Here is a 24,903-nt window from a genome sequence, read left to right as displayed (position 1 = left end):
TGACCAAAATGTCAAAACAACTTCATTTTGTGCAGATTCATCTTTGCTTAAGGATTACTTTGTTATTGTGAACCTGTCAGCATTAGCATTTAGCGCAAAGTACCAAATACAGCCTCACACACTACAGACTGTAGACTACAGTTGACATGTGATTTATTTTACCAAGCCCAAAGTTAGTCTATGGTTTGTATCTGAAGCAATGGGAAAAATGTAAATGATTTTAGTGTGAACACTTTAAATTGTTTTTGTATACTCAATGCTACTGTTTATTGGTCCTCCTCCTTCTTTGGGATAGATTTCATCCAGGAAATACTTCCGTAATGAGTGAAATTAATGAGGGTGGAGAATCAACAATGTCGCTGCACATGATCAAAAGAGCATGTGTCCCTAATTTTCAATGAATTCAGTGAATATCGAAGCCAAAAGACGAGGAAATCGATTAAAAAGTTGTCATTCCTGCCCTGGTGCGTGTGTAATTCCACTTTTATGAGTGCCTTTTTTTCAGCAATAAACAGCTGGTTAACAGCTGCAACGTCGCTAATGGTCAAGACAGGCCGCTGCTGCATTAATTTGCCAAATTTGGGGAAAACATTTCACTAGAGGCCCCGTTAGAATTAAATAGAATCGGCAGTTACGCTCTCAGCAGCAATTATATCAGATGATTCAGAACACCCAAACGTCTTTTTCCCCCAACCCACTGAGCTCTGGAATGCAAATTACATTGTCCATGGACGCCCATGAAAAGAAGCTGGCACACCGTGACCTCCTAATAGGCTGAAGATGGAACTGGATCAAGACTACATTCCTAGACACTATTAGATATTTAGAAATCACTGAGCGGCCGAGCCTGCGGCAACCAATGTCTTTTTGCTGGCTAATGGCACTGGCTCGGGCACAGTAATGTCATGGGTGAACACTCCAATGAGTAGTTTATTAGGAATTAGTGGGAGCAGGGAGGGGACCCAATGAAAGGGACGCACAGGTGGTCAGCTGTTGGGTCTGCATCGCCGGAAAATGGATTCTGAGTTCAAGAATGCATCGGATCTAATTGCCTTTGTCCCATATGGACTGAAAGTGCAAACGGTCTCTTCATTGTTCAGAATTATAAACCAAAACAATGAGTTTTCTTCCTCTATAAAGAAACAGGTAGCAACCAGATATGAATTTTAATAAGAGCATGGTATTTAAAAGCTGCCAGTGCTGACAAGTGAATGTATATGGGGATCATTTGCCCATTGAAGCTTTGTGTTTGTGTGCTTTGTGCTGGTTAATTGCCGTAAAGAAGCAAAGGGGGGGGTTGGTGTGTGTGTGTGTGTGTGTGTGTGTGTGTGAGTGTCTGTCTGTCTGTCTGTCTGTCTGTCTGTCTGTCTGTCTGTCTGTCTGTCTGGGTCTTGCATTGTGCCCAGAGCAATAACACCAGTAATCTCCCATGGGAGTGTGTGACCTCAGGCAGGGTCCCTCCCAGCTGAGCAACAAACACACACTTCAGCACCTGTGCACGGCTCCATGTGGAGGATCTCTGCACTGTGGGGCTGCAGGTAACGTTTACCTTAATGATTTATACTGTACGCCCACTGATTGTTTTTTTCAGATTCAGTCCAATGTTATGTCTGTATATTGTATAAAAATATTGGGAAAAAATCCTCCCCTAAGAATTACACCAGGCTCAAGGCGTTTCTTCTTCACACTGCTTGTTTTCTTCAACCGGTCCTAAAACCACAATTACAATCGTAGTCATATTAAACAACGAAAGGCAGCAAATCCTCATATTGAGAAAGTGGAATGAGTGAATGTTTGGTATAAAAATGAAGCCCAAAATGGACATGGACGTAGATAGAGAAAGCAGATGTGAGCGGTTCTGTTCTGTTTCCTATATTGAGTTTGGCATTTTCACACATTTGTCAGCACATATGGTGATAAATTTGGGATTGACGGAATTTACATCAAGCCACGTGTGGAGCATGTGATCTGGACTGAAATTGCTATTGTACATAATGGATTAATCTATCATTTTCTCAATTATAGTTAACTACATTGACTAAAAAATTGCCAAGAACAGTTTCCAAGAGTCAAAAGTATCTTTAAATCTCTTATTTTTCATAAAGAAAATCATTAATCCAGACATTTGAGAAGCCAGAAGAAGCAAATATTTAACATTTTCTATTTCAATAAGTGACTGACTAGTTGAACAACTTTTTACTGAATGTAAAAAGAAAACCGTCCCTATTTCATTGCTGGTTCCAATTTCCTGCTCGGGCCCTGACCCAGAGTCTCTGCTCCCCCTGCTCTCCAATGATGGATCAGGGAAGAGCAAATGCAAATGTCGGGCTCATGCCACATTGGATTTACAGTAAATGAGGGCTGTTGAGTGGGAAAAATTCCCCATGTCATCTTCTAAGTAGTAATTGCAAGTAGGGCGTGGGAATAGCTTTAGAAAAAAGCTATGGTCCTTTGTCAAGTGGTGGCAGACTGGACACAAGTGTCAAAGATGAGAGTCTGAGGAAAAAACAACCTCCAGCGTTGTGACATGACGTCATTCAGCTCCTGCTCTTTAGTTTTGATGTTAAAGGGATAGTTTAACATTTTTGGCAAATTGGCCCATTGCCAAAATCCTTATAGTCATAGCAGTAGGTTCATTACCTTTATTTGTCGGTGCAAGCCATTTTTAGAACAGCGGAGCAGAGCCGTGAGCTGCTCAGAGCTACGTTACGGAGGTTCATGGGATTTCCTGGTTTCCCTCATCAAACTCATCAAATACACAATCCAACAACTCCAAAACGCTCTGGTGGACAAGTTGTGACCTGCACAATCACCACGCTATGAAATAATAACGGAACATTACAAGACAGAGCTGTTTTCGAGGTAAATTCATGCAAAACCGCTGATGCGCGTTCCCATCTGCATGGGGCAGTTTTTCGGCAAGCAGTCTCTGCATTTGCCTCGAAACCAACTCTGTCTCGTAACATTCCGTTATTATCTCATATTATCTCATCTCACGGATGTACAGTCGACCACAGTACATCCATTCATGTTTTTTCAAGCAAGTATGACACAGCTTCAAGTGAACATCAAGCCCACCACATGACTGGGAATCTGAATGACAGGAAATTAAGGAATCTGTCCATCACCTGTGATGATGAAACTTATGTCTTTCACCACATTTTATACCAAAGACTTGAGTCACCAATTACGAGAAAGTCATGGATGACGCAGAAGGGGTGTGTCTGATGTTGGAGAGGCTGGAGCAGGCCTGGGGCTGGATCAGGACCTGTTAGGATGCTGAATACCAGTAACAAGAGGACGGACCAGAGGACACGGGAAGGGGGGGAGGGGGTTGTGGAAAATTTTGTCAGCTGTCACGAGATGTTTCTCGGTGATTTGCTACCTGGATTGAGAGGAAACACGCAACAACTTCAGCTGATGGTTAATTCCACTCAATGACATGTATGTGCATGTAAATGTATTGCTCTCCCTCTCTACCCATAATTCCTCTCCTCGTAAACCTCCTGTCCACCTCTTCTTCCACCTTTCCTTGCTCCTATCCTTTCCTCTGCTCTATTTCTCTCTTCTTCTCTTCCTTGTTTTGCCAAAACATGAAAGGAGGGGAAAGGGAAAAAGAGGACGGCATGCAGTGTCCATGAGCACGTGCACATGCCTGTTTACTGTGCACGCACATGTCTACACACCAACAGTCTGCTCTGCGGTGAATGTGTGTGGCAGCATGTGTGTATTCAGACGAATTTCCCCTTGATCCTTTATTTATATTGCTTCCTGCCAAAAACAGCAGCACTCTTTTTTTTCTGCACATGTGCTTTCTTCCTCACAGTCTGAGCTTTTACAAAATAACAACCAAACACCAACAGGAGTCTTAAATGAGATTAAACAAGCTCCCAAATTGTGAGTCACTCAAACACACGTCTGCCCCCTTCATATTCTCATATTGACAAAGCCTCAATCGATACGCACTTCTCTATTGTAGTGTCCTGGCACCTGAAGCACCGTCAGTGGAGCCTCCACAGGCTCAAACACGCTGCCTCTGGTTCCTGATCCGACGCTGAGACTCACAGGCACCACAGGAGTCAGCTCAGCTCTGACCTCAGGACCCCTCGGGGCACGGCCCCCGCCCCACAGAGACGTCCAAACCAGGTTTCAGCTCCATCACAGGGCGCAACACATGCACACCTGTCTGTTAAACTCGTAGCTCTGAAAACCCGTCGCGTTACATTTAAAGACATGTGTCTAATGCATCAAGTGGATAAAGTATAATCGATGTGTACGGCCAAAAGAGCTCGAGTTTCCCCATCAGCGAACGGCAGGAGTTATGATTACTGATCCGCTGTAGGTGGATCTGTGTAGCATCACCAGGTAGTCAAAACACAGCCTGTTTTTACACAGCGGAGAAGGAGAGGGAGCATGTGCTCTCACATTTGCCCTCTCCTCTTGCCCTCTCTCCATTAATACTTAATATGTCTCTTTTCTAAATCTCCCCTTAATACCGGTTATAAAGGAAAATAATCCGACCCTGGCAGAAAAAGGAATCAGGGGATGAGACATTTCTGTAATAGCTAAGACTTTAAACTACACAGAGCAGAATCCACAGACCCTGCATGTATGAAGAAACTTGATTAAACTCCACATGGATGACTATTTATATAGATTTTTAAATCTATATAAAGCAGCATCCATAAAGAGTGGGAGAAAGAATAAAGAGACAGAGGCAAATCACAAGTGAAATCACTTCCAGGAAAAACCCACTGCTTTGTTGCTATTCCACAGAAAATGTGTTGATGGATTTAGAGGCGAAACCCCTGGACTAAGGAGAGAGTGTAAATAAAGCAAATCATCCCACTATCATACACTGTAAATAACTAGGAAATTCTCCCCATGAGCTCATAACTATTTTATTGCTGAGTATAAACACTTAAGTGACTGTTTGGTTTAGACGAAGATGAAGATCATAAAACTTGAATGTGAAGCAACTTCTGACTCCGTGTCACCCATTCAGAGATGAAGTCGGTTTTTGCTTTATTCTGTTTCTTTTATAAGTTCTTTAGTGAGTGTGAGTGTAAATCTAAATGTCAGTTCAGGTGTGCTGCAACTTCACTGCACCTTCAGCTGCCCCAGGCACCTCCTCCTGTGAACTCACGTCGGCTCCTGGTGGCCGGAGGTGGAACTGCAACAAGCGGAGGAGGAAAAATGCAACTGAAACCGTCTGATGAGACCTGATGTGACATGATCTAAAACAGTTCAAATAAAAAGGAGGAGTAGTTATTCTGTTGTATTTTTTAAGAAAACACATCAAAACTGTCCACTTAACATTTCAACTCTCCACATGACGTAATAGATCTAATTCAGCATCATGAATTAAATTATCTGAATGTGAATCATCTGATTATAACAGTTATTTGTAGCGTTTTTAATTTTATTATCATAATTAGAGTTTGTGTTAGAGGCGCCTCAGAGGACTGATGGATGGAAGCAGGGAGAGGAAACACTGGTCCATTAAAAGTCTGAGTGCAACACACTGAAGTTGGTCCCTGGTCCCGCAGTGGAAAGCGTTTTTTTCTCTCTCTCTCTTTCTCTCTCTCTCTCCCTCTCTGGCTAAGAGGATAAGCTCGTCCCTTTTTCTCCGCTCACCGTGATTGGACGAGGCCACTTCTTAGGAATGGCATCAAACTATTTAAATAGCACTTTGTCCCCCCTCGGCTTAAAAGGGAGTTTTTTAGCGGCCGACACCAGCGAGGACAAGTTTTCAATCAAGAAGAGAAATTTCTTTTATCATTTCTCTGCTTTACACGGTGGATTTTTTTTCTTCTCTTTTCTTTAATATAACTGGCCATTAATTCATCAACTCTTTGCTGGATTTCTACATATTTATTTTTGCGGGATTTTATTACTTTTCCTTTGCTGTTTTTATCAAGCAGGTGAGTGGCATTTATTCTAAGGAACGCATCTGTCTCTGCAGCAGCAGCACTGGTGTAAATGATTTGACTTGTAACAGGCTTTCATTAAGTTTAGCTGTTGATTCAACCTGTTGCACGTGAATTGTCTGACACTTCATGTTATAAATGTTGCGATTATTGGGTGTTTGTCGTTATTTGTCACAGGCAGCAGGTTGGTGTTGCACCATGAAGCTGACAGGGATATTTTTGCTGTTGATGCTTTGGAGCTGTGAGAGCGCGAGAGTCGCAGGTGAGTTTGGATGAACTGAATGACTCCACTTGAACATGCACAACTGATTTTACTTCACATTTCAGATTGGGAATTGATTGTGAAGTTATGATAAATACAATTAAGAATGTGTGGTGGTTTTTTAAGAAAAGTTTGTGGTGCGCTGAAAGTGAAAACAACACACATCCTCCACACTGCCACACACACAAAGGCTGACTGCTTATTGTTATTCACCCGCAGAGAGCCGAGATGACAATAGCGTGTATGACTTGTTTGAGCTCATCCAAGTCCCCAAGAAGAACCACGGGGTCACGCTGGTGAAAGGAGACGACCCGTACAGCCCCGCCTACAAGATCCTCAACCCGGACCTGATCCCCCCGGTCCCCGAGAGCGCCTTTAGGGACCTGATCGACTCCATCCACGCCGAGAGGGGCTTCCTCCTGCTGCTCAACTTCAAGCAGTTCAAGCGGACCAGGGGAAGCCTCCTGACCGTGGAGAAGGAGGACGGCTCGGGACCCGTGTTTGAGATCGTCTCCAACGGCAAAGCCAACACCTTGGACATACTTTTCTCCACCGAGAACAAGCAGCAGGTGGTTTCCATCGAAGACGTGGACCTGGCCACGGGTCACTGGAAGAATATCACGCTGTTCGTGCAGGAGGACCGGGCGCAGCTGTACGCGGGATGCGAGGAGGTGAACACCGCCGAGCTGGACGCGCCCATCCAGAGCATCCTGACGCAGGAGACGCCGGCCAGCGCGCGCCTCAGGATTGGCAAAGGAGCAGTGAAGGACCGGTTCATGGTGAGAGAACGGGGTGGTTGTGGACTGAGTGGGTGGTTATATGCATGATTTCAATGGAGCAGCTTAGTCATGTCTCTTTTCTGTGTTATAAGCAGAGAAATGCGTTCATATTGCAAATGCGTAAAAATGTCTTTAGCGCGTAAAAACGCTCATATGACACATTAACTGCGGGCTGACTAGACCGAGTAATCGCATGCTTTCAATGCGTTGCAATGATTAGATGTTTTATTTGACGCTGCACGTGGTTCTGGCTTTAAACTGATCACTGGTTTACTTGCAGGGGGTCCTGCAAAACGTACGGTTTGTGTTCGGGACAACTCTGGATGCCATCCTCCGCAACAAAGGATGCCAAAGCTGTGAGTAATCACGACCGAGATCTGTGTTTACTCATCACTCATCTGCTTCATGTTCTGCCAAGTCTAAGCAACTCCTTATCAAAGAAATGTGTAGATAGCGATTTTTTTTTTTTTGCATATAACACTGCCTGAACAGCTGTTTATCAGAGAAGTGCCAGTTTATAAATCTGTCAGGGAGTTTCAGAAGATGTTAACTTAACTTTTCAGGATCATTTCTATGTGTGTGGGATGTGCAGTATTAATCAGAAAATGATCAAGATGAGCATGCAGATGACGTGTGTTTGATTTATGGATTCATTTCTCTTGCAGCCATGACATCTGACACCATGATCCTGGAGAACCTCAATGGCTCCTCAGCCATCAGGACTGAGTACACTGGACACAAGACGAAAGGTAAACACCGCAGCACCAGACTCACATGTGGACTTCTCATTATACCCTGTTGCACCAGTTCACACCATGGCAAGTCTAGACACTGTCAGGACAAAAACAGAGTAGAAACATTTGCCTTTGTTATCTACTAATGATTCCCCCCTCCCCCCCTCCCTTCCCCTGTGAAGACCTGCAGATGGTCTGTGGCTTCTCCTGCGAGGACCTGGTCAGCATGTTCAAGGAGCTGAAGAGCCTCGGTGTGGTGGTCAAGGAGCTGTCCAATGATCTCCGAAAGCTGGTGAGTAGGAAGCCCTCCAGACCGTCTGCATATCTGTCTCTGTGTGTGTTATGTGTGTGTGTGTGTGTGTGTGTGTGTGGTCTCTGGGTTACCATCACCACCTGTGTGTAGTTGTCCAGCCTTGTAACATAATAGATAAACTGTTTACTCTGCTGAAGAGATGTGGTAAATGTTACATGTTTGCAAAAATAACGTATTTTGTTATTTAAATGACCTTCAGTGTAATACTTTGAGTCCTTAGGGGCATTATGTCATCAGTTAACAACTGCTTCCGTAGAGCTTTACTTGAAGACATTTACTCCGTCTATCATGCTGTTTTTACTAACTATAGCGTAAGACTGCAGGAACAACATGTTATATTTTAGTATAGACCCCAGGTAGAGCTGCAGAGACTCAGTTAACAACTCATAAACAATACACAATATTCTTACATCACTGTTTCCCTTGGACCTCCTCCTCCTAGACGGACGAGAACAAGCTGATCATGAACCGCATTGGCATTCGCAGCGGCGTCTGCATCCACAACGGCATCGTGCACAAGAACAAAGACGAGTGGACCGTTGACGACTGCACCGAGTGCACTTGCCAGGTGAGATGTCCTGAGTGGGCGCCCATTAGCTCGTAAGTAGTTCAACACACGTGTGAGGGGGGAGGCGCTCTTGTGCTTTGACTCATGTGTTGAGACAACCAGCTCCGAGGCAAAGACACTCAGCACCACTCCACTGATGGTCAGTAATGAGTAGTGTGAAGGCCTGGCTGAAGCCCAACAGGCTTTACTGTGGTAATGAGAGGTCTGTTGTGTGGAGTTCAACTTGAGTGTGGCCTCCAGGGACTTGACCAGACTCTAAGTGATGCATTACCCATAATTAAGAGCAGGAATCTTGACATGGGTTCATGTGCAAAAAAAATCCTCACAACAGAAAAATCCATGCATTTCTCTGATGGGGTTTATTTCCTGTTTTTCCTCCTCCACTGATACACTTGTCCTTATTTCGCCTTTCATCCCTGTCAGTGATCAGATCCAGGAGTGAGAACATGAGCAGGCATAGTTAGAGGCAGTTGTTATCCCTGAGTCATTCACAGAGCACCCACACAGGCCGCGCTGGCAGGCTGGCTTTACTTGTTCGGGGCTCTGTGCCCAGTCCGGCTCCGCAGTGAAACCGACTTCCATTATTAGGACTTTGGCCTCATTCCCACCCTCCCCTGACCCAGTGGGCAGGTGGTTGTCTGCGGGGGTCTCCGTTCTCAGCCAGAACTGCTGCTTTTTATTTTTTTTTCTGGCATGGCAAGTCTGTGCAAACTCAAAACGTTAAGCAGAGAATTTAATGAGTTGGTTGCACGGACATAGACTGAGAAAAAAAAGTATAAATTTGAATAGGCTTATACCACATTAGTAACACTGCTCTGTAGCCTCTCTGGTGCTTTTGTGAGTGGGGATTCAACCCAACACCTGGACATAATTTAGAAGCAGAATTGGGGTTTATAACCATTTACAGTATTTGACTATAAATGTAATCTCTGTGTTTGTGCAGAACTCTGCTACCGTGTGCCGCAAGATCTCCTGCCCCCTGATCCCCTGTGCCAACGCTACTGTTCCTGATGGAGAGTGCTGCCCCCGCTGTGGAACACGTAAGTATTTTTATTCTCTAAAGTGACAGGAAAGTAATCTATAATTCCCTGCACCATAAGCATCTGCAAACATGCCCCCCATAAAATACAGTGTATATACACAGGGAGATCATTTAAACACTGCCCCATTCACTGAGACAGCCGTTTTTCTGTGGTATTTCCCATATAAAATAAAAAAGCCAGATATTTCCCCCTCGATGTAAAGGTTTCTATTCAAGAGAAAACACGTTCATTTTAGAGATGATTTAACTGCAAAAACATCCGAGTAAATGAAAGGCTGCTTATGTGTCAGTAACATAGGCGCTTTGTGCTGTAAAGGATCTTTGAATCTTCAAGTCGAAATGGCTGTAATTTGCTAAATTGGTTAAAGCGAGATGGAAAATTGGTCGGCTGTTTTAGTGGAGTCCATCCTCGGTAGGAGGGAGAGTGACATGTTCTTCATACCTATGCAGGCTTGGCTGCAGTGACTCCCTAAAACCTAAATAAACAGGGGGAGTTGCATTCATCCTGACCTCAGCCACTTGTTGAAGTCATTACACACCCAGGCCATGTTTGCAAAATCTGTTTCCTCTTTAGGAAAACATAAGTCAATGGGGCATCCCTATGTATCCCGAGGACAGTGGTCCTTTCTACTTCTCCAGCTCCTCTAAGAGTGTTAGCTGCTGCTCTCCCTCTCAGCAGAAGGCCTTCTCTGTGTCTAAGGCCCAGTTAAATCCTCACCATTAGTCCTCCACTTTAAGAGCTTTCCCTCCTCATTTAGACTCGGGGGTGTTTGCGAGGGGGTGCAGCTTCATTGGAATAGCTCTTTTATTGTCTCCCTCTTCCCCTCTCTCATATTCTCTCCCTCTCCCTCCTGCTCAGCGAGCGACTATGCAGAGGACGGCTGGTCGCCGTGGTCTGAATGGACCCATTGTTCCGTGTCATGTGGGCGGGGCATCCAGCAGCGTGGGCGCTCCTGCGACCGTATCAATAACAACTGCGAGGGCACCTCTGTGCAGACCCGTGACTGCTACCTCCAGGAGTGTGACAAACGCTGTGAGTTAATGCAGCGCTCTCTCATCCATCAACCAGACACAAACAAATAACTAGATCCTGTTAAGACGCAGGTCTGATCCTGAGTTTTGCTAGACTGTCATCTTCTGGTTGACATCATGTATGACATCAGTGGTCCGCTGGTTTGTTTCCTGATGAATGACCTCTGACCTCTCTTTGCCGTCTTCAGTCAAGCAGGACGGTGGCTGGAGCCATTGGTCGCCCTGGTCTTCCTGTTCCGTCACCTGTGGTTCTGGTGTCATCACCCATATCCGCCTCTGCAACTCCCCCACCCCCCAGTTTGGAGGCAAGGACTGCGAAGGAGAGGGTCGCCAAACCGAGAAGTGTCAGATGTCTCCGTGCCCCAGTAAGTCCAACTGTCTGATATTCACTGCCTAGTTGGATTCATGTGTTAGATACCACTACGACAGGAATCAATCATTTTTTCATCTTGTCTCCTTCAGTCAATGGCAACTGGGGGCCATGGTCACCATGGGATACCTGCTCTCTCACCTGCGGAGGTGGTTCTCAGTCTCGCAAACGCCTGTGCAATGACCCTGCACCAAAATACGGTGGCAAAGAATGTGTTGGTGAATCTGCAGAGTCCCAGAAATGTAACAAGAAGTCCTGTCCCATCGGTGAGGCATTTTTTCAATCACATTTATCTCATCCCACAGTTTATATTGTCCATTAATTTATGTAATTGTTGTTGTTTTGCTTTGTCCATTGCACGTTTTAATAACTTGGATCTTAGATCAGTGAAGTCATAACTGGAACAGGACGTGCCTGACTGAAAAAACAAAACGTTTACATCTAAAGGAAACTTTGCAGATGATGTCTTGATAATGAGCCGCCATTGTTGTTTTCAGATGGGTGTTTGTCCAACCCTTGCTTTGCTGGAGCCAAGTGCACCAGTTTCCCCGACGGTTCGTGGAAGTGTGGAAAGTGTCCAGCTGGCTACACTGGCAACGGTATCAAGTGTAAAGATGTTGATGAGGTACAAATTCTTTGGCGCCTGTGCTGTGATTTTGTCAGATACAAACATGGTTGTATGCCTGTTGCGTAACCTCTAATGATCACTAAACACTCTTCTTTTTATCCTGTCAACAGTGCAAAGAGGTCCCAGACGCCTGCTTTGAGTTTAATGGTGTGCACCGCTGCGAAAACACAGAACCTGGCTACAACTGTCTGCCCTGCCCTCCTCGCTACTCAGGACCCCAGCCCTTTGGCAAAGGTGTGGAGCACGCTGCTGCTAATAAACAGGCAAGTACAGTCTTGAGTAGCTTTAAGAGGTAGACATAATGGGTAAATAAAGAGTGATAACAGGAGGTACAAGTACACCTGCCTCTCCAGGGCAGAACCCAGGTCATTCACCGCGATGAATGTCTGGCCTCTCTAAGAACAGAATGTGATGAATTTGGACTATGTGCAGCCAGTGTGATCGCTGATTGTTCAAACTATGCACTGCCCCTGCAGGTGTGCACACCCCGTAATCCCTGCCTTGATGGAAGCCACGACTGCAACAAAAATGCCCGCTGCAACTACCTTGGACACTTCGCTGATCCCATGTACCGCTGCGAGTGCAAGCCCGGTTACGCAGGCAACGGCCACATCTGCGGAGAGGACACAGACCTGGATGGATGGCCAAACGCTGACCTGGTCTGTGTGGAGAACGCCACTTACCACTGCAAAAAGGTAGGCAGCAAAATGATTTTTAAAAAGGGAAAAGCTCTGTGAAGAAACAAGTAACTGTGAGGCCACCTGTATGTTTGTTATAATCTCTGAGTGTCTGACCACATTGTCTGTTATTTAGGACAACTGCCCCAACCTCCCCAACTCTGGGCAGGAAGATTACGATAAGGACGGCATTGGAGATGCTTGTGACAACGATGACGACAACGACGGCATTCCTGATGATAGGGTAGGTGAAACCTGGCCAGATGTGACCGTGACAGTGCACAAGGGAGTGTGTGTATGTTCTCTGACTGTGGTTTTTGCATTCATCATTCATGCTGTGTAATAAGAAGGCAGGTGGAGAGGGGGGTGGGGGGGTGTGGGTGGGGAGGGGAGGGGAGGCTCAGCAGGAAAGCAAATGTTTCTCCCCTGCCCGAGCCAAAACCTCAAATTCCAACACTGAGGTACAGCTCTGAACGAGCGGCTCTGTGTGTGTTTGCTAATCCCAACATTAGATTTAGGACAGGGCCTGAGAATAAAGCAGCTTTTCATTCTGCATCGCTCCATCCCTGTAAAATAGATCCACTCACACTGAGAAAGCAAATGACAACTCTTTTCCCTCCTCTCTGCCTCTCACTTTTTGAAACAGGACAACTGTCCATTCGTCTACAACCCCAGGCAGTATGATTATGACCGTGATGATGTTGGCGACCGCTGTGACAACTGCCCTTACAACAGTAACCCAGACCAGACAGACACAGACAACAATGGAGAGGGAGATGCTTGTGCTGTGGACATCGATGGAGATGGTGAGCACTGGAGTTAATTTAACAAAACGTGAAAACCGTTTTACATAATAATGCTTTACAATAATTGTATTTCTGAATTGGCTTTTCACACCACGTGTTACCATTCAATTCCCAGGTATACTAAACGAGAAGGACAACTGTCCCTATGTCTACAATGTGAACCAGAGAGACACAGATCTGGACGGAGTGGGAGACATGTGTGATAACTGTCCTCTGGAACATAATCCCGATCAGGTGTGTGGACACACCGACACACACACACACACACACACACACACCTCCCTTCCCCATTTCCTTCCACCTCACCCACCAACAATAATCCACATTCATCTCACTGCCTTTCTCTATAGCTCAGCATATATCTCTGTTTCAATTGAGAGAGAGCCTCCGTGATTAGCTCTGTGTAGCTGTCTAAGCTTTATCACACCATGTAAAAGGTGGAGTAAATCCTGTGTGCAGCTCAAGGGCACATCAGTTCAATAAGGCGTGGTGGGGGGCTAGGGGTCTTTTCAATGGCCCATTGACGTTAGTCGGCTAATGTGAGGGAAGAGGCCCTAGGCTGGATATTACTGAGGAATGGGCTGGCCCTGGGCTGTGTACATGCTCTGTCTGTTCACCACAGCCCTGCTCCATCCACCTGTGCCATGCTACACCGAGAAATAGGAATGTGTTGAACAACAAGACTCAGGAGAAGAATGGGGGAAGGAGGGGAGCGTCAAAGTCTGCACTGATGTGGTTTTTCAATGAGAGAATTGCACACTGAAATTAAAAGGCCAAAGGAGACAAGTCCGGGCGTGGGCACAGCAATGGTATTTGCTGTTGCAAAGATTTTTTAAAAGAATGCACAGAAATGCCCTCCTCAAGGGTTGCACTTTCTTATTGAGATCTTCAACAGCAGAACATTTGATCATATAGTTTCCAAATCCTGTCAGCCATTCCCTTCTCCTTCATTCCATCTCTATCCATTCACCTCCTTGTTCTCAGTCTTTATTTAGGCAGCAAGGTGTCTCTGGTGTTGCCAGTATGACTTTGGCTTTTACCGCAGACAGCCATGGAGCTCAGCAAGCAAAATAGAGCAGGAGGTGCGACAGCGTCCTGTAGAGTGATGTTTGAGTGTCAGTAGATGAAAACTACCGACAGATCTTTGACAAATTGAGCTTGGCAGCTCAACACAAGCAAAGAGTGATTGGAGCCTCAGGAAAGTCCTTAATGAAAGCAGCGGCGGAGAGATGAAAGAACAAGTACAGCAGGAAAGGAAATAAACATAGTGGAATGTAGACACCATGTTAACATGCTTCTCTTTCACTGTCGCCTTAAGCCTAACATAAAGTCATTAAATCATTGAACCTTTGCAGGTGGATTCAGATGATGACCGTGTAGGAGACAAGTGTGACAGCAACCAGGACATCGATGAGGATGGACATCAGAACAATCTGGACAACTGCCCATACATTCCCAATGCCAACCAGGCTGATCATGACAAGGACGGCAAGGGAGACGACTGTGACCATGACGATGACAATGATGGCATCCCTGATGAAAAGGACAACTGCAGATTGGCCTTCAACCCTGATCAAAAGGACTCTGATGGTGAGAAAATGGACCACCAAACATTGCAAATACTAAAAAAGTACTAAAAAACACATTGAGTATTATTATTAATCAATATAAAATGAATGTTTTCCAGGTGATGGCCGTGGAGATGCTTGCAAAGACGACTTTGACCAAGACAATGTGCCCGACATCTATGATGTGTGTCCAGAGAACTTTGGCATTAGTGAGACAGACTTCCGCCAGTTCCAGATGGTTCCTCTGGACCCCAAAGGCACCTCTCAGATCGACCCTAACTGGGTTGTCCGCCATCAGGGCAAAGAGCTGGTCCAGACTGTCAACTGCGACCCTGGCATTGCTGTCGGTGAGTAAGAGATGTTGTGTAATTGTCGATAAGCTGCACATCATTTTCCAACATAAGTCATTGATTATTGTCCCCTAACTTGACCTTTCTCCTTCATCAGGGTACCACGAGTTCAATTCAGTGGATTTCAGTGGGACCTTCTTCATCAACACAGAGAGGGATGATGATTATGCCGGCTTCGTGTTTGGCTACCAGTCCAGTTCCAGGTTCTATGTGGTGATGTGGAAGCAGATTACGCAGACCTACTGGTCGAATAAACCCACCAAGGCCCAGGGATACTCTGGCCTGTCCATTAAAGTGGTCAACTCCACCACTGGCCCAGGAGAGCACCTCAGGAACGCCCTCTGGCACACTGGGAACACTCCTGGACAGGTAAGACATTATTGGAGGCTCCACCTCCTTTTGGATGAATTCTGTTATAATTAAGGAAGGGAAAAAACAAACACGTTTTTTCATTTCCATGTGTTTTAGGTCCGCACTCTCTGGCATGACCCCAAGAATGTTGGATGGAAAGACTTCACTGCCTACAGATGGCATCTGATCCACAGACCAAGAACAGGCCATATTAGGTGGGGACTTAACATCAATTAGTTGACAGAGAAGTTCACTCTTCACATGAGTTTGATTCATTCATTCCAACAAATTCTTCCTTTGTTTCCACAGAGTTGTCATGTATGAGGGCAAAAAGATCATGGCTGATTCTGGCAGCATCTATGACAAGACATATGCAGGCGGCAGGCTAGGTCTTTTCGTCTTCTCACAAGAGATGGTATACTTCTCAGACCTCAAGTATGAATGCAGAGGTAAGGATGTCAAAACAACTCAGAATTCGAATTCCTGCTCTTTTGAAATGACTATCCTGGTGTGGGCATATCCAACTAACCATATTGTGTCTTCTTTCTTTTAGATGTATAAACACGTGGCGCAGGAAGTTCTGAGGAATGCACCTTTTTTGTATAAAGTATGAACTTATATATTCTGATGCAAAGTCCAGGGACCGATTTATCTCCGCGACTCTTTCTTCTGCGGCACGCACACTCGGACGGGGCGAAGGGCATGTGGTCAGCCTCAGGGTAACTTGAAGCTGGTTCGGGCAGAGCACCAACCGGCTGACTGCCAGTTGAGGATCAGAGAGCCCCTTCTCCTCCACCCTTAGCATCCACAAGAGCAGGGAGAGCTGGGGGGGAAAGAAAACAAGCCCTCAAGCTTTGCCAGTAGGACACCAACACCTTTCTATCCCAGCTCTGCCTGCTTTCTTGCTCTCTGAAAGACCTCATTCATCTCTGTGCGGGAGCGGCTCCCCATAGACAACTATGCACTTCCAAGCCTTTACATCTCTCTCTGTCTTTCTATCTCACTTACTCCAACCTGTGTGCCTTTCTACCTTAACTTCTGGATGGACATCCCAAAGAAAAAAAACTGATGAAATATTCCCTTTGCTTTAGAAGATCTGCCAGGATGTAGATTTTGAATGATAACATTTTTGAGGACTCAAAGGATGAAGACAGCAATAGCTTTTTTTTTCTTTTTTTTTTTTTAAAGAAAATCTGTTGTTAAGGACTTGGAACTTCAGAAAACCTTTGGTAGTGGCGAGAGTTAGAAATAAGGGGGAAGATGATGTTGTGGATGTTTGTGTTCTTGCATGTACTGTATGTGGAAGACCGGTCATGAATGGAAAGACAAGAAAGTGGTGTAACCCATCTACCTAAGACGCTCTGTAAAGAACAGAAAAGAAATACATTCTTTAAATCTAGGTTAGTTATCATTTGAACATACAGGTATCATGGGCTTTGATGATTTTGTCTAGTTGAATAAACTCACAAGGTGAGATGGAAGATGATCCTTCTATATCAAACCAGCGAGAATATGAGAATTATATTTTCCAGAAATAAATTGCTAAAGCCTGTGATCCCAAAACCAGCTTTCCAAAATATCCCCCATTTTACAACAAAACCCTGGTCACTGAAGTTATGTATCTCCCTCCACTTTTGAGGATTTCAAATTGAAATTGTGTAAATACATGTAATTTATTGACTCTTACCTACAATGTAGGGAGAAAAGGAAATTTGAATACTTTGAAAAAGTAAAAAACTCCACCCGATATCACAGTGAAAACTGTCGTAAAAACCAGGTACAGTTAGACGCAGGATGCATCCTCTTGTCAGTGTCTCATCTCCCACTGTTCAAAGTGAATTAGGTATTCTTCAGATAGGGCTCTTTAGCATGAAGTGTATGTGACTTTTGTGCCTTTTTCTTCAGAGAGAGATGAAAAACAAACAAAATCTTTAATGTACAAATATTACCTCATTGCTGTTGTATAATTTGATCAAACAAAAACACAACCGTATTCCTTTGAAATGATGGACATCTTAGTGCTACTGTAGCATGAGCTGTAAATAGTATGACATTTCACATCTACAGTAAAAAAACACAGCCGAGCTCCTGATCCCATGATCTACCCCAGTGAAAATGATGGTAAAATGGGAGGTTTCTTTTTTTATATAAATAATTTTGCTTTATCGTGTATGTCCATTGCTGTTTCTTAGCAGATAAATTATTGTTCTGTTTTGTCTTAGCTGTTTGTGAGAGGTTTGATTTGTATGTGTGCGCGCGTGTGTGTGTGTGTGTAGATAAATGCTATTTAAATAATTTATCAGGATTTGCTGCCTTACAAAACGGCACAGGTCCATCTGTATAAACGGTTTGCACACTGACGTGAGGATGTTCTGTTCTTTATCGTTTTTACCTTTTTTTTTGTTATTGTGTATCAATGTTACCATTATTTTTGTACAATTAGTTTTGCTTGTTTGTAAACATTTTCGTAGTTGTACAAAGCAAAAAATGCTGGTTTTATTCATAGCGATTATTTTGTTACATACTTCAAGACAATAAATAGTTGTTAAAATTCTCAATCCTGTGTTTGCATTTATTTGTCAGATTAAAGCTCTTAACTGTGATCACACTGCTTTATCCAGGTTTAAACCCATGGTTATGTCTATAGCTTGGTCAGGTGGACATATACTGTAGAGACTGTCGATCTCCCAGCTGGCAGACATCACAACACAAACATTTTTTCTACTTTAGCCACAATGCCCAACACAAAATGACTGCCCAGTTCCCCCAAGGTACAAACTGAGTCTCTGCAGACAGGCACACATCGTCTCTGTGATGAAGGCCACATGAGGAATGTGACACGAACGTCTGCTCCTCGGCTTCATCTGCCTGACCCCTCTGTGATCTGCACTGACCTCTCCAAAAAGGTTAGACGACACGGACTACAAATATTGGGACAACACAAACCTTGACATTGGCTCAATGGCTTTGGAGGACAGGCTCTAGAAAAAAAAAATCCACCAGTGAACACAATGTGCTGAAGTCACTATACACCTTTAAAATGAGTATTTCATTTCATAGTTCGATTGCATTGTTGTTTCTGTCCATCTTTGGCATTCAGCACTGGATGTACTATAGATCCCTGGTATATGACTTCACCGATTGTAAAGTTTAGAAAAACAAATGTGTTAACAATCAACCCAAGTTCAAAAAGTAAATACCGCCTCCCCCACTACCCCACCCCAAAAGACATTAAATCTGAAAAGGACCAAAGGACAGTCAGATCTGATCCAAACAAGATGAGGCCCTGATCAAAAATGCGGTCAAATGGAACCGAACCAAAACAGAGAGGGAACACCAAAGCTGCCGACGGCCTGATGTGCCGCTAATTAATGAGCAGCAGGGTCCAAGAGCACAAATAAAGATCATGTTTTCCTGCGCCTCATGGTTCACACTTTCTGTCTTACGTCAAATGATTCTGACACTGATTATGTGCTCAGACCTAATGTCGAATCTACTCTGGTATTAGACGCATTGTCACGCAAACTTTACACCTACAGAAATACAATGGGGACTCTACCAAACCAAAGCAAACTGCATGCAAGTAGGACAGCTAATCACACAGCTTAACAGTGAGTGGTGTCTTCTGACGTGCACTTTGAGTTCCTCTGACTTTCTCAACAATGGTTGCTCATGCAAAAACTCAGATCCTCGGTTAATTCTAGAAAGGAAAAGAAAAACACATTGTCTTGTGTGCCAGGGCATTTTACTGAGGAAAGACCTTCCAGACATAATGTGTTTAGACAAGTTCACCAAGAACTTTTAATGAGTGTTGGATGACTCGCTATTATTTGTAGAAATCAAATGGAGGAAGACAAACGGACATTTATTAGCTACACTATGAAATCCTTTCACCTTTCTTCATCTGGGAAGTCAGTTATTAAGTCATTCTGATTTATGATGACAGCATGGCACAGCTCATTATGGATTATTGAAATGTGGCAACAAAGAAGGCGAGACATCCTGATACCAGCTGCAGTTCTCACACGTCTCTGCCAGCTGTCTACAAACACCCACATGTTTACTCTCCGACCCTTTTTAAGGTGCGTGTCAGGATGTGAGTGTTGCCACACTGAGAATCCCCACCAGCTGAAAGAACATCTACTTGTACTAGTAAGAGGAAGCTGCGTCTTTGATGAAGCTCAAAGAAAATGAAAGTAACAAGGCCAAGACCTTTAATTCATGTATCTTATTTGATGTGCTTTTTTTTTTTTAAAAGCCCAAAAGTTTCCCATAGTCTGAGGTGACAATCAAATAGCTTGTTGTACAGCCAACAATTCAAAACCATACAATATTAAAAGTACTGTACTCAAGTAGGGCCTGACCGATTATTACGACAGTTTGAGCCAATGTTAGCCAATAAGAACCGAAGAACCGGTGTGAACTCTTTTGTGCCTTCAAACTTTGCAGGCGAACTTGACAGGTTTTGTTTAAAAAGAAAGTCCTTGCACTGGTTGTCCACTGGAAATAAAAAGTTTATTGTTTAACAATGACAGTAAAAATAAATACATATTTGTCATAACTGGGACTTTGCAAGGTCATTGCAAAAAAAAAAAAAGTGTGTTTATGTAAAATGAGGAATGTTGGCCAATTCATCAGTTATTCCAACTAGTCTCAAGTAGACATGTGATGTATTTTGCACACACTGCCGCTGTCTCACACTGATACACTGATCTGCTCTGGTCTATCATGAGTTTCTGTAAGACACCCTGATGGTGAATACTTGTGGAAACCACAGTGTGTATTGTTGCCCACCCTCAGATTTTCTCAGCAAGACCAGGACTTCAAACTGGCAGCTGGATGGTCACAGCTCACTACCATGCTTATTTGACACACACACTACTCAAATAATGACAGGCCAAAGCTGGAAAAGGACCCACCCAATTACCCCCAGCACCTTTAATGGGTCTGCAAAAAGCACCTTTTTGCAGTAAAATGATATATACATCTCCCTTGAAGTGCGGTGACTAATGCAAAGTGCTGATGAATGGAACAAAGGCCCTTCACCCTGGAGTTACAACGGATTTATTTAGCTCCTGTAATCCAACCAAGGAAGTGGAGAGACTCCATTTGCGGAGCCCGCTGCCACAACTGGCCTCAAACCTCAAACTTCAAACCTGGAACGCTACATTTGATCTGGCCTCCCACCTCATTTGGCCTGTCATTCAACACCTCTAAGCCTCATACTCAGTGTGCGAAATACCCATCAATATTCGGGGGGGTCCCTAACTCGCGATTGTTGTGCAATACCGTTATTTTTTTTTCTTTTTATAAAGTAGGACTATAACATTACAATAAGCCAAGAAAATTAGCCTATAGCCTAAAAAGGAGAGGCAAAGTTGTGCATTACAATGCAGAAAGTAATTGACGATAAATAGACGATAATTCAAATAAATAAAAGACAATAATTGGCACCACACTGGCGCACTTGAACAATGAATAAATGCCAGGTATAGGAGACTGGCGCGCGATCAGGGCAATGCAGAAACGAATAGACAATAAATAAAATACAACAATTAAAATGAATGAAAGACACCAAACTCGTGCACTCGAATAACAACCAACTGTATAAATCTGGAGATCGGAGACTGACGTGCAATTATGTGCACGACGAGATCCTCAGCCTGCAACTATGACCGATCATGTAGCCTTATCTAACCACCCATCTAGCAAATACGTTTAAACACAGCATTGAACACATCCACAAATCACATTTGTATAACGGGCCATCATGAAAATTGAAAAAGCACAGACAAATAGCTCACAACAGGCGCCTGGCCAAACAACACCACTGGGGGTTCAGGCCATAGTATGCTGAAGCAGGCTAGCCTCTTACCTCAAGTTATTTTCCTGCCTTAATGTCAAGCCAAGGGTTGCGGTATTTCCATTACCCCACCTGCTTAGGTGTAAAAAAAAAAAAAAAAAAAGAAAGAAAAAGAAAAGCGGCCAATCACCAGTGCTAGCAGCAGGGGCTGCGGCTACGTCTTCAGAGCACTCGGCCTCAACTTCACATTCTTCGGCAGAGGGTGGAGAGGAACGGGATCCTCTGTTCTGATAGCGAGTGGGCTCGACTCCTGCGCTGGGCTGGCGCACATGGCTAATTTGCATAATGCGCAGGTGACATGGTTCAGCTTAATGTTAAACGAATAAATGTTTTGAATTATGAATACTGGACATGGTGATCTTAAACACATTTAATTGACCACAATACAATTATTGTATTGTATTATATTATATTATTTATTTTTTTGACAAGATTGAGACCCCCCTCAGATTTTGCTTTTGAGTCTTTCAGGGGGTCTCAAGGGGTTAATCGGGGGGGTCCGACCCCCCCAAACCCCCCCGTATTTCGCACTATGCTCATACTGCTGTGTATTGAGGTGTTGAAGTGTTATGTTAAGATGGAAGACCCCCCACTGAAGACTGAAGTATTTACCCACCGCCCATTTCAGAAGCTGTATGGTCACCTGAACATACAGGATTTGAAGCTCAAATAGGAATAAAATAACATTTTCATATACAATGAAAGCCTGGAGAATGTGCGTCTGGAATGTGGTTTAGTCATGACATTATATTATTAGATGGGTGTGTTGGGTGTGATCAGAATATAGCCTCGATGATACCTGTGCACTGTGGTTCCTGAGAAAGAACAGCTGCAGGCGCCGAATTGTTGGGCTCATCACTTTAATCACTAGGAGTTATGCAACATCTTGAGTCATCTGTACTCTCTCGTTCTGCGGATGCCAGGCTGTTGCTGTCCTGGAGATCTCTGAAGATTATAGCATTCAAATAAATGAAGCATTCAGATGTGGGAACCAAAAGTCGTAAAAGTGTAGTTGTTAAAATTTTTTACTGATCACAATCACCCAGAAACAAAGGCAGCATTATCCTATTCGGACCAATATATGGAATTATAAAATCCAAAGATGTCTAGTTTTCAGTAATATGAAGCAGCAAAGTCTTACAGCCAAGAAGCAACAAACAGAAAATATTTTTTTATTGAAAAAATGATCATAAAAGCAAATCATGTATTATCCGCTGGTGTTTTGATCTTTCATTCCTGTGGGGAGAGATGTGTACACATCTGACACCAGGATTACTTTGGACAAATTGAGTAAATCATGCTTTATTTGTAGAGATACTTTTTGATTAGTCTATCCAGCTGTAGGGAGGCTTGGCAGCGGCTAAAAGATGACAAACTGAACCAGAACTGTTTTCATGCCTTCTGTAATCCTGCCTGGCTCTAGACAATGCTTCATATTCTGTGAGAACCTTTAAGCATCACATAGCTGGATGACATTGCTTTATATGAGCGGTCAGCGTTTAACAGCACACTTTGGGACACTCGCAGATTATCTGAACATTGTATTTGTCAAACCAGTCGAAAAACACCACTCTTGACAGTTTTACAGCAGAGACGAGTGGCCCTTAGATGATGTCTGGCTGGGTAACATAACAGACAATATACAGGAATCAGAAATACATGGGCTGCTTCTCTGTGAATTCCCCTCTGTAGACCACCACCATTAAATAAAAATCCCCCATAGAGAGGAAAATAGTTCCTGTGATTGTTGGCAGTTGTGATTCCTGACTGGGATGTGCTTTGACCTCTGAACCCCTGAGCTGACTGCACCTGGCAAACTCAAACACGTAGTGGGTATTTTGATGGAAATATTTGACCTTTATCACCTTGGATGAATAGCGACAGGTAAAGAAGAAACAAAACACACACATCAGTATAAGGATGTCATAAATCCTCGCTCTCATGTCAGCATATATATATATATTTCGGGCTATGGAATGACAGCTAATGAAAAGCAAGTTCACCATTTAAAAACAATGAGGTGAGAAATTGATGATCGTTTTCAAGTGTCTGGTATGAGAACCATGCATTGAAATGCAATCAGCGCTGACTGCGACGTGGCAAACATGTTTGGTCGGCTGGTGAACCCCGTCACGTCTGCTTGGTGTGTAGTTTGCACATTACAACTGTTTGTTTTTCCTCCGTCTTCTTCTGGACACAAGTGAGGCAGAGAAAATGTTTGAATAGCGAAGAGATGAATGTTCCAAAACAATCCGTCGAGGGCTACGTTGGCAACGCCTGGTGTGTGACCAGAGCTCCATTATGGATGAAATTCGTTTTTTTTTTTTCTTCTTCTCGATTTTTATTGCTCTGAGACGAAGGCCAAGTGCCTGCTTTTACTCTGCAGTGCGGAAACACCGAGCACATGCTCTCCTTGACCTTAATCTACAAGTCTTCCACTATCCAGGTTAACCACAATGAGATGCAATCATTTTTTCATGTGTGGCTCACTATTAAAATGTTGAAACGAAAAAGGAGACACAAAAGAGCTGTGACACGGGTTTCCAGGGAGAACGTCCAGCATCTAATGAAGGTTCGGGTTTCCAGCTTTTCGACTCTTTATTTCCTTTCACTCATTCTTTGAAATAAGTGACCTACCTTTGCTTTTTCCAAACTTTCCTTGACTTTTTTATGTCCCAGTCCAGTTTGAGCCCTATTTTCAGTATTGTTCAATAGGCTAAATGTTTTTTTTTTTCCTTCAGTTTTTGCTGAATATTTTTTTAAGACTTCTGGGAAACATCAGGTGAAACACAAATGGCTGAAAAAGTATTTCTCCAATACACAGTCATTGGAAAAGCAGCAGCTTTACGATGGCTTGGTCAGTTCATCAAAACATTTATGGGTGCAGGTTGTAGAGAGTGTGCTTATATCTTTCTATCTTCTGTAATAAAAGGGAGTTATGCCTCTATAGCACCTACAACCAGGCCCACATCCAACTATCAAACATTGTGGGTTTGATTTAAATCCCCGGTAACACTTTACAATAAGGTACACAAAATTAGAGTAGTTAATGATGAACTAATGAGGAACTAAAGAGTAGTTAGTGAGGAATTGAGGTACACAAAATTACAGTAGTTACTGAGGAACTAAGGTACACAACATTAGAGTAGTTACTGAGGAACTACTGATTAATTAACTATTAGTTAATGGTCAGTTCTTCAGGAACCCCTGATCAAATTTCAGAGGAGTAGTTACTGAGGAACTAATGAGTAGTTAGTTAGGGAAATGAGATACACAAAATTAGAGTAGTAACTGAGGAACTAATGATTAACTAACTATTAGTTAATGGTTCGTTCTTCAGGAACCCCTGATCAAATTTCAGAGGAGTAGTTACTGAGGAACTAATGAGGAACTATTAATGATCAGTTCTTCATTAACTTGTGATCAAATTTCATATTAATCACAACTTGATGATTAGTGAACTAGTTACTTCATCAGTACGGAATCATTACTCAATAACATGTCCAGTAGTTAACCTTTATGACCTAAAGTGACACATAATGAGTGGTTTTTCATTTCTTCATCTTCATTTTTACATTAGTAGCCTAGTTCCTTAAAAAAATCACAGACAGCAGGATTCTTGAGAAGATT

At 43.5% G+C, this 24,903-nt stretch overlaps 1 protein-coding gene and 1 long non-coding RNA gene across 3 annotated transcripts in view; one reads left to right on the top strand and one right to left on the bottom strand.

Annotated features, from left to right (window-relative positions):
* LOC146961377 (uncharacterized) overlaps nucleotides 1-24,903 on the bottom strand; it is a 151,789-nt gene that overhangs the window by 85,996 nt on the left and 40,890 nt on the right. Inside the window, exon 3 of one of the 2 annotated variants that reach the window (XR_015035260.1) lies at nucleotides 5,041-5,173. The exons of the other annotated variant lie outside the window; for it this stretch is intronic. This is a non-coding gene — a long non-coding RNA (uncharacterized LOC146961377). Of the gene's footprint in view, nucleotides 1-5,040; nucleotides 5,174-24,903 lie in introns of those variants that run through there. 2 annotated transcript variants of the gene reach the window in all.
* thbs1b (thrombospondin 1b) lies at nucleotides 5,710-17,968 on the top strand. The gene is made up of 23 exons (XM_085771336.1): nucleotides 5,710-5,924; nucleotides 6,108-6,192; nucleotides 6,412-6,971; nucleotides 7,252-7,327; nucleotides 7,637-7,720; nucleotides 7,888-7,997; nucleotides 8,461-8,586; nucleotides 9,530-9,626; nucleotides 10,488-10,661; nucleotides 10,849-11,025; nucleotides 11,123-11,296; nucleotides 11,528-11,655; nucleotides 11,769-11,921; nucleotides 12,135-12,353; nucleotides 12,472-12,579; nucleotides 12,982-13,141; nucleotides 13,257-13,375; nucleotides 14,497-14,731; nucleotides 14,829-15,056; nucleotides 15,157-15,428; nucleotides 15,528-15,625; nucleotides 15,720-15,859; nucleotides 15,964-17,968. The coding sequence occupies exons 2-23, from the start codon at nucleotides 6,129-6,131 to the stop codon at nucleotides 15,969-15,971; spliced, it is 3,510 nt and encodes a 1,169-aa protein (XP_085627462.1). The 5' UTR covers nucleotides 5,710-5,924; nucleotides 6,108-6,128; the 3' UTR covers nucleotides 15,972-17,968.

This window comes from Trachurus japonicus, chromosome 24 (assembly GCF_045865225.1).
Source record: "Trachurus japonicus isolate A0001 chromosome 24, Traja_1.0".
NCBI lineage: Eukaryota > Metazoa > Chordata > Actinopteri > Carangiformes > Carangidae > Trachurus > Trachurus japonicus.
Note: the sequence above shows the minus strand (reverse complement) of the source record. Positions and strands in the feature narration are given on the sequence as shown.

What these genes read in the sequence shown, in the direction of transcription:
- thbs1b (XM_085771336.1), top strand. Translation starts at nt 6,129, where the DNA reads ATGAAGCTGACAGGGATATTTTTGCTGTTGATGCTTTGGAGCTGTGAG. An exon ending in CAACAAAGGATGCCAAAGCT is followed by an intron (nt 7,328 to 7,636) that starts GTGAGTAATCAC and finishes TTTCTCTTGCAG; the next exon opens with CCATGACATCTGACACCATG. An exon ending in CCAAGAACAGGCCATATTAG is followed by an intron (nt 15,626 to 15,719) that starts GTGGGGACTTAA and finishes TTGTTTCCACAG; the next exon opens with AGTTGTCATGTATGAGGGCA.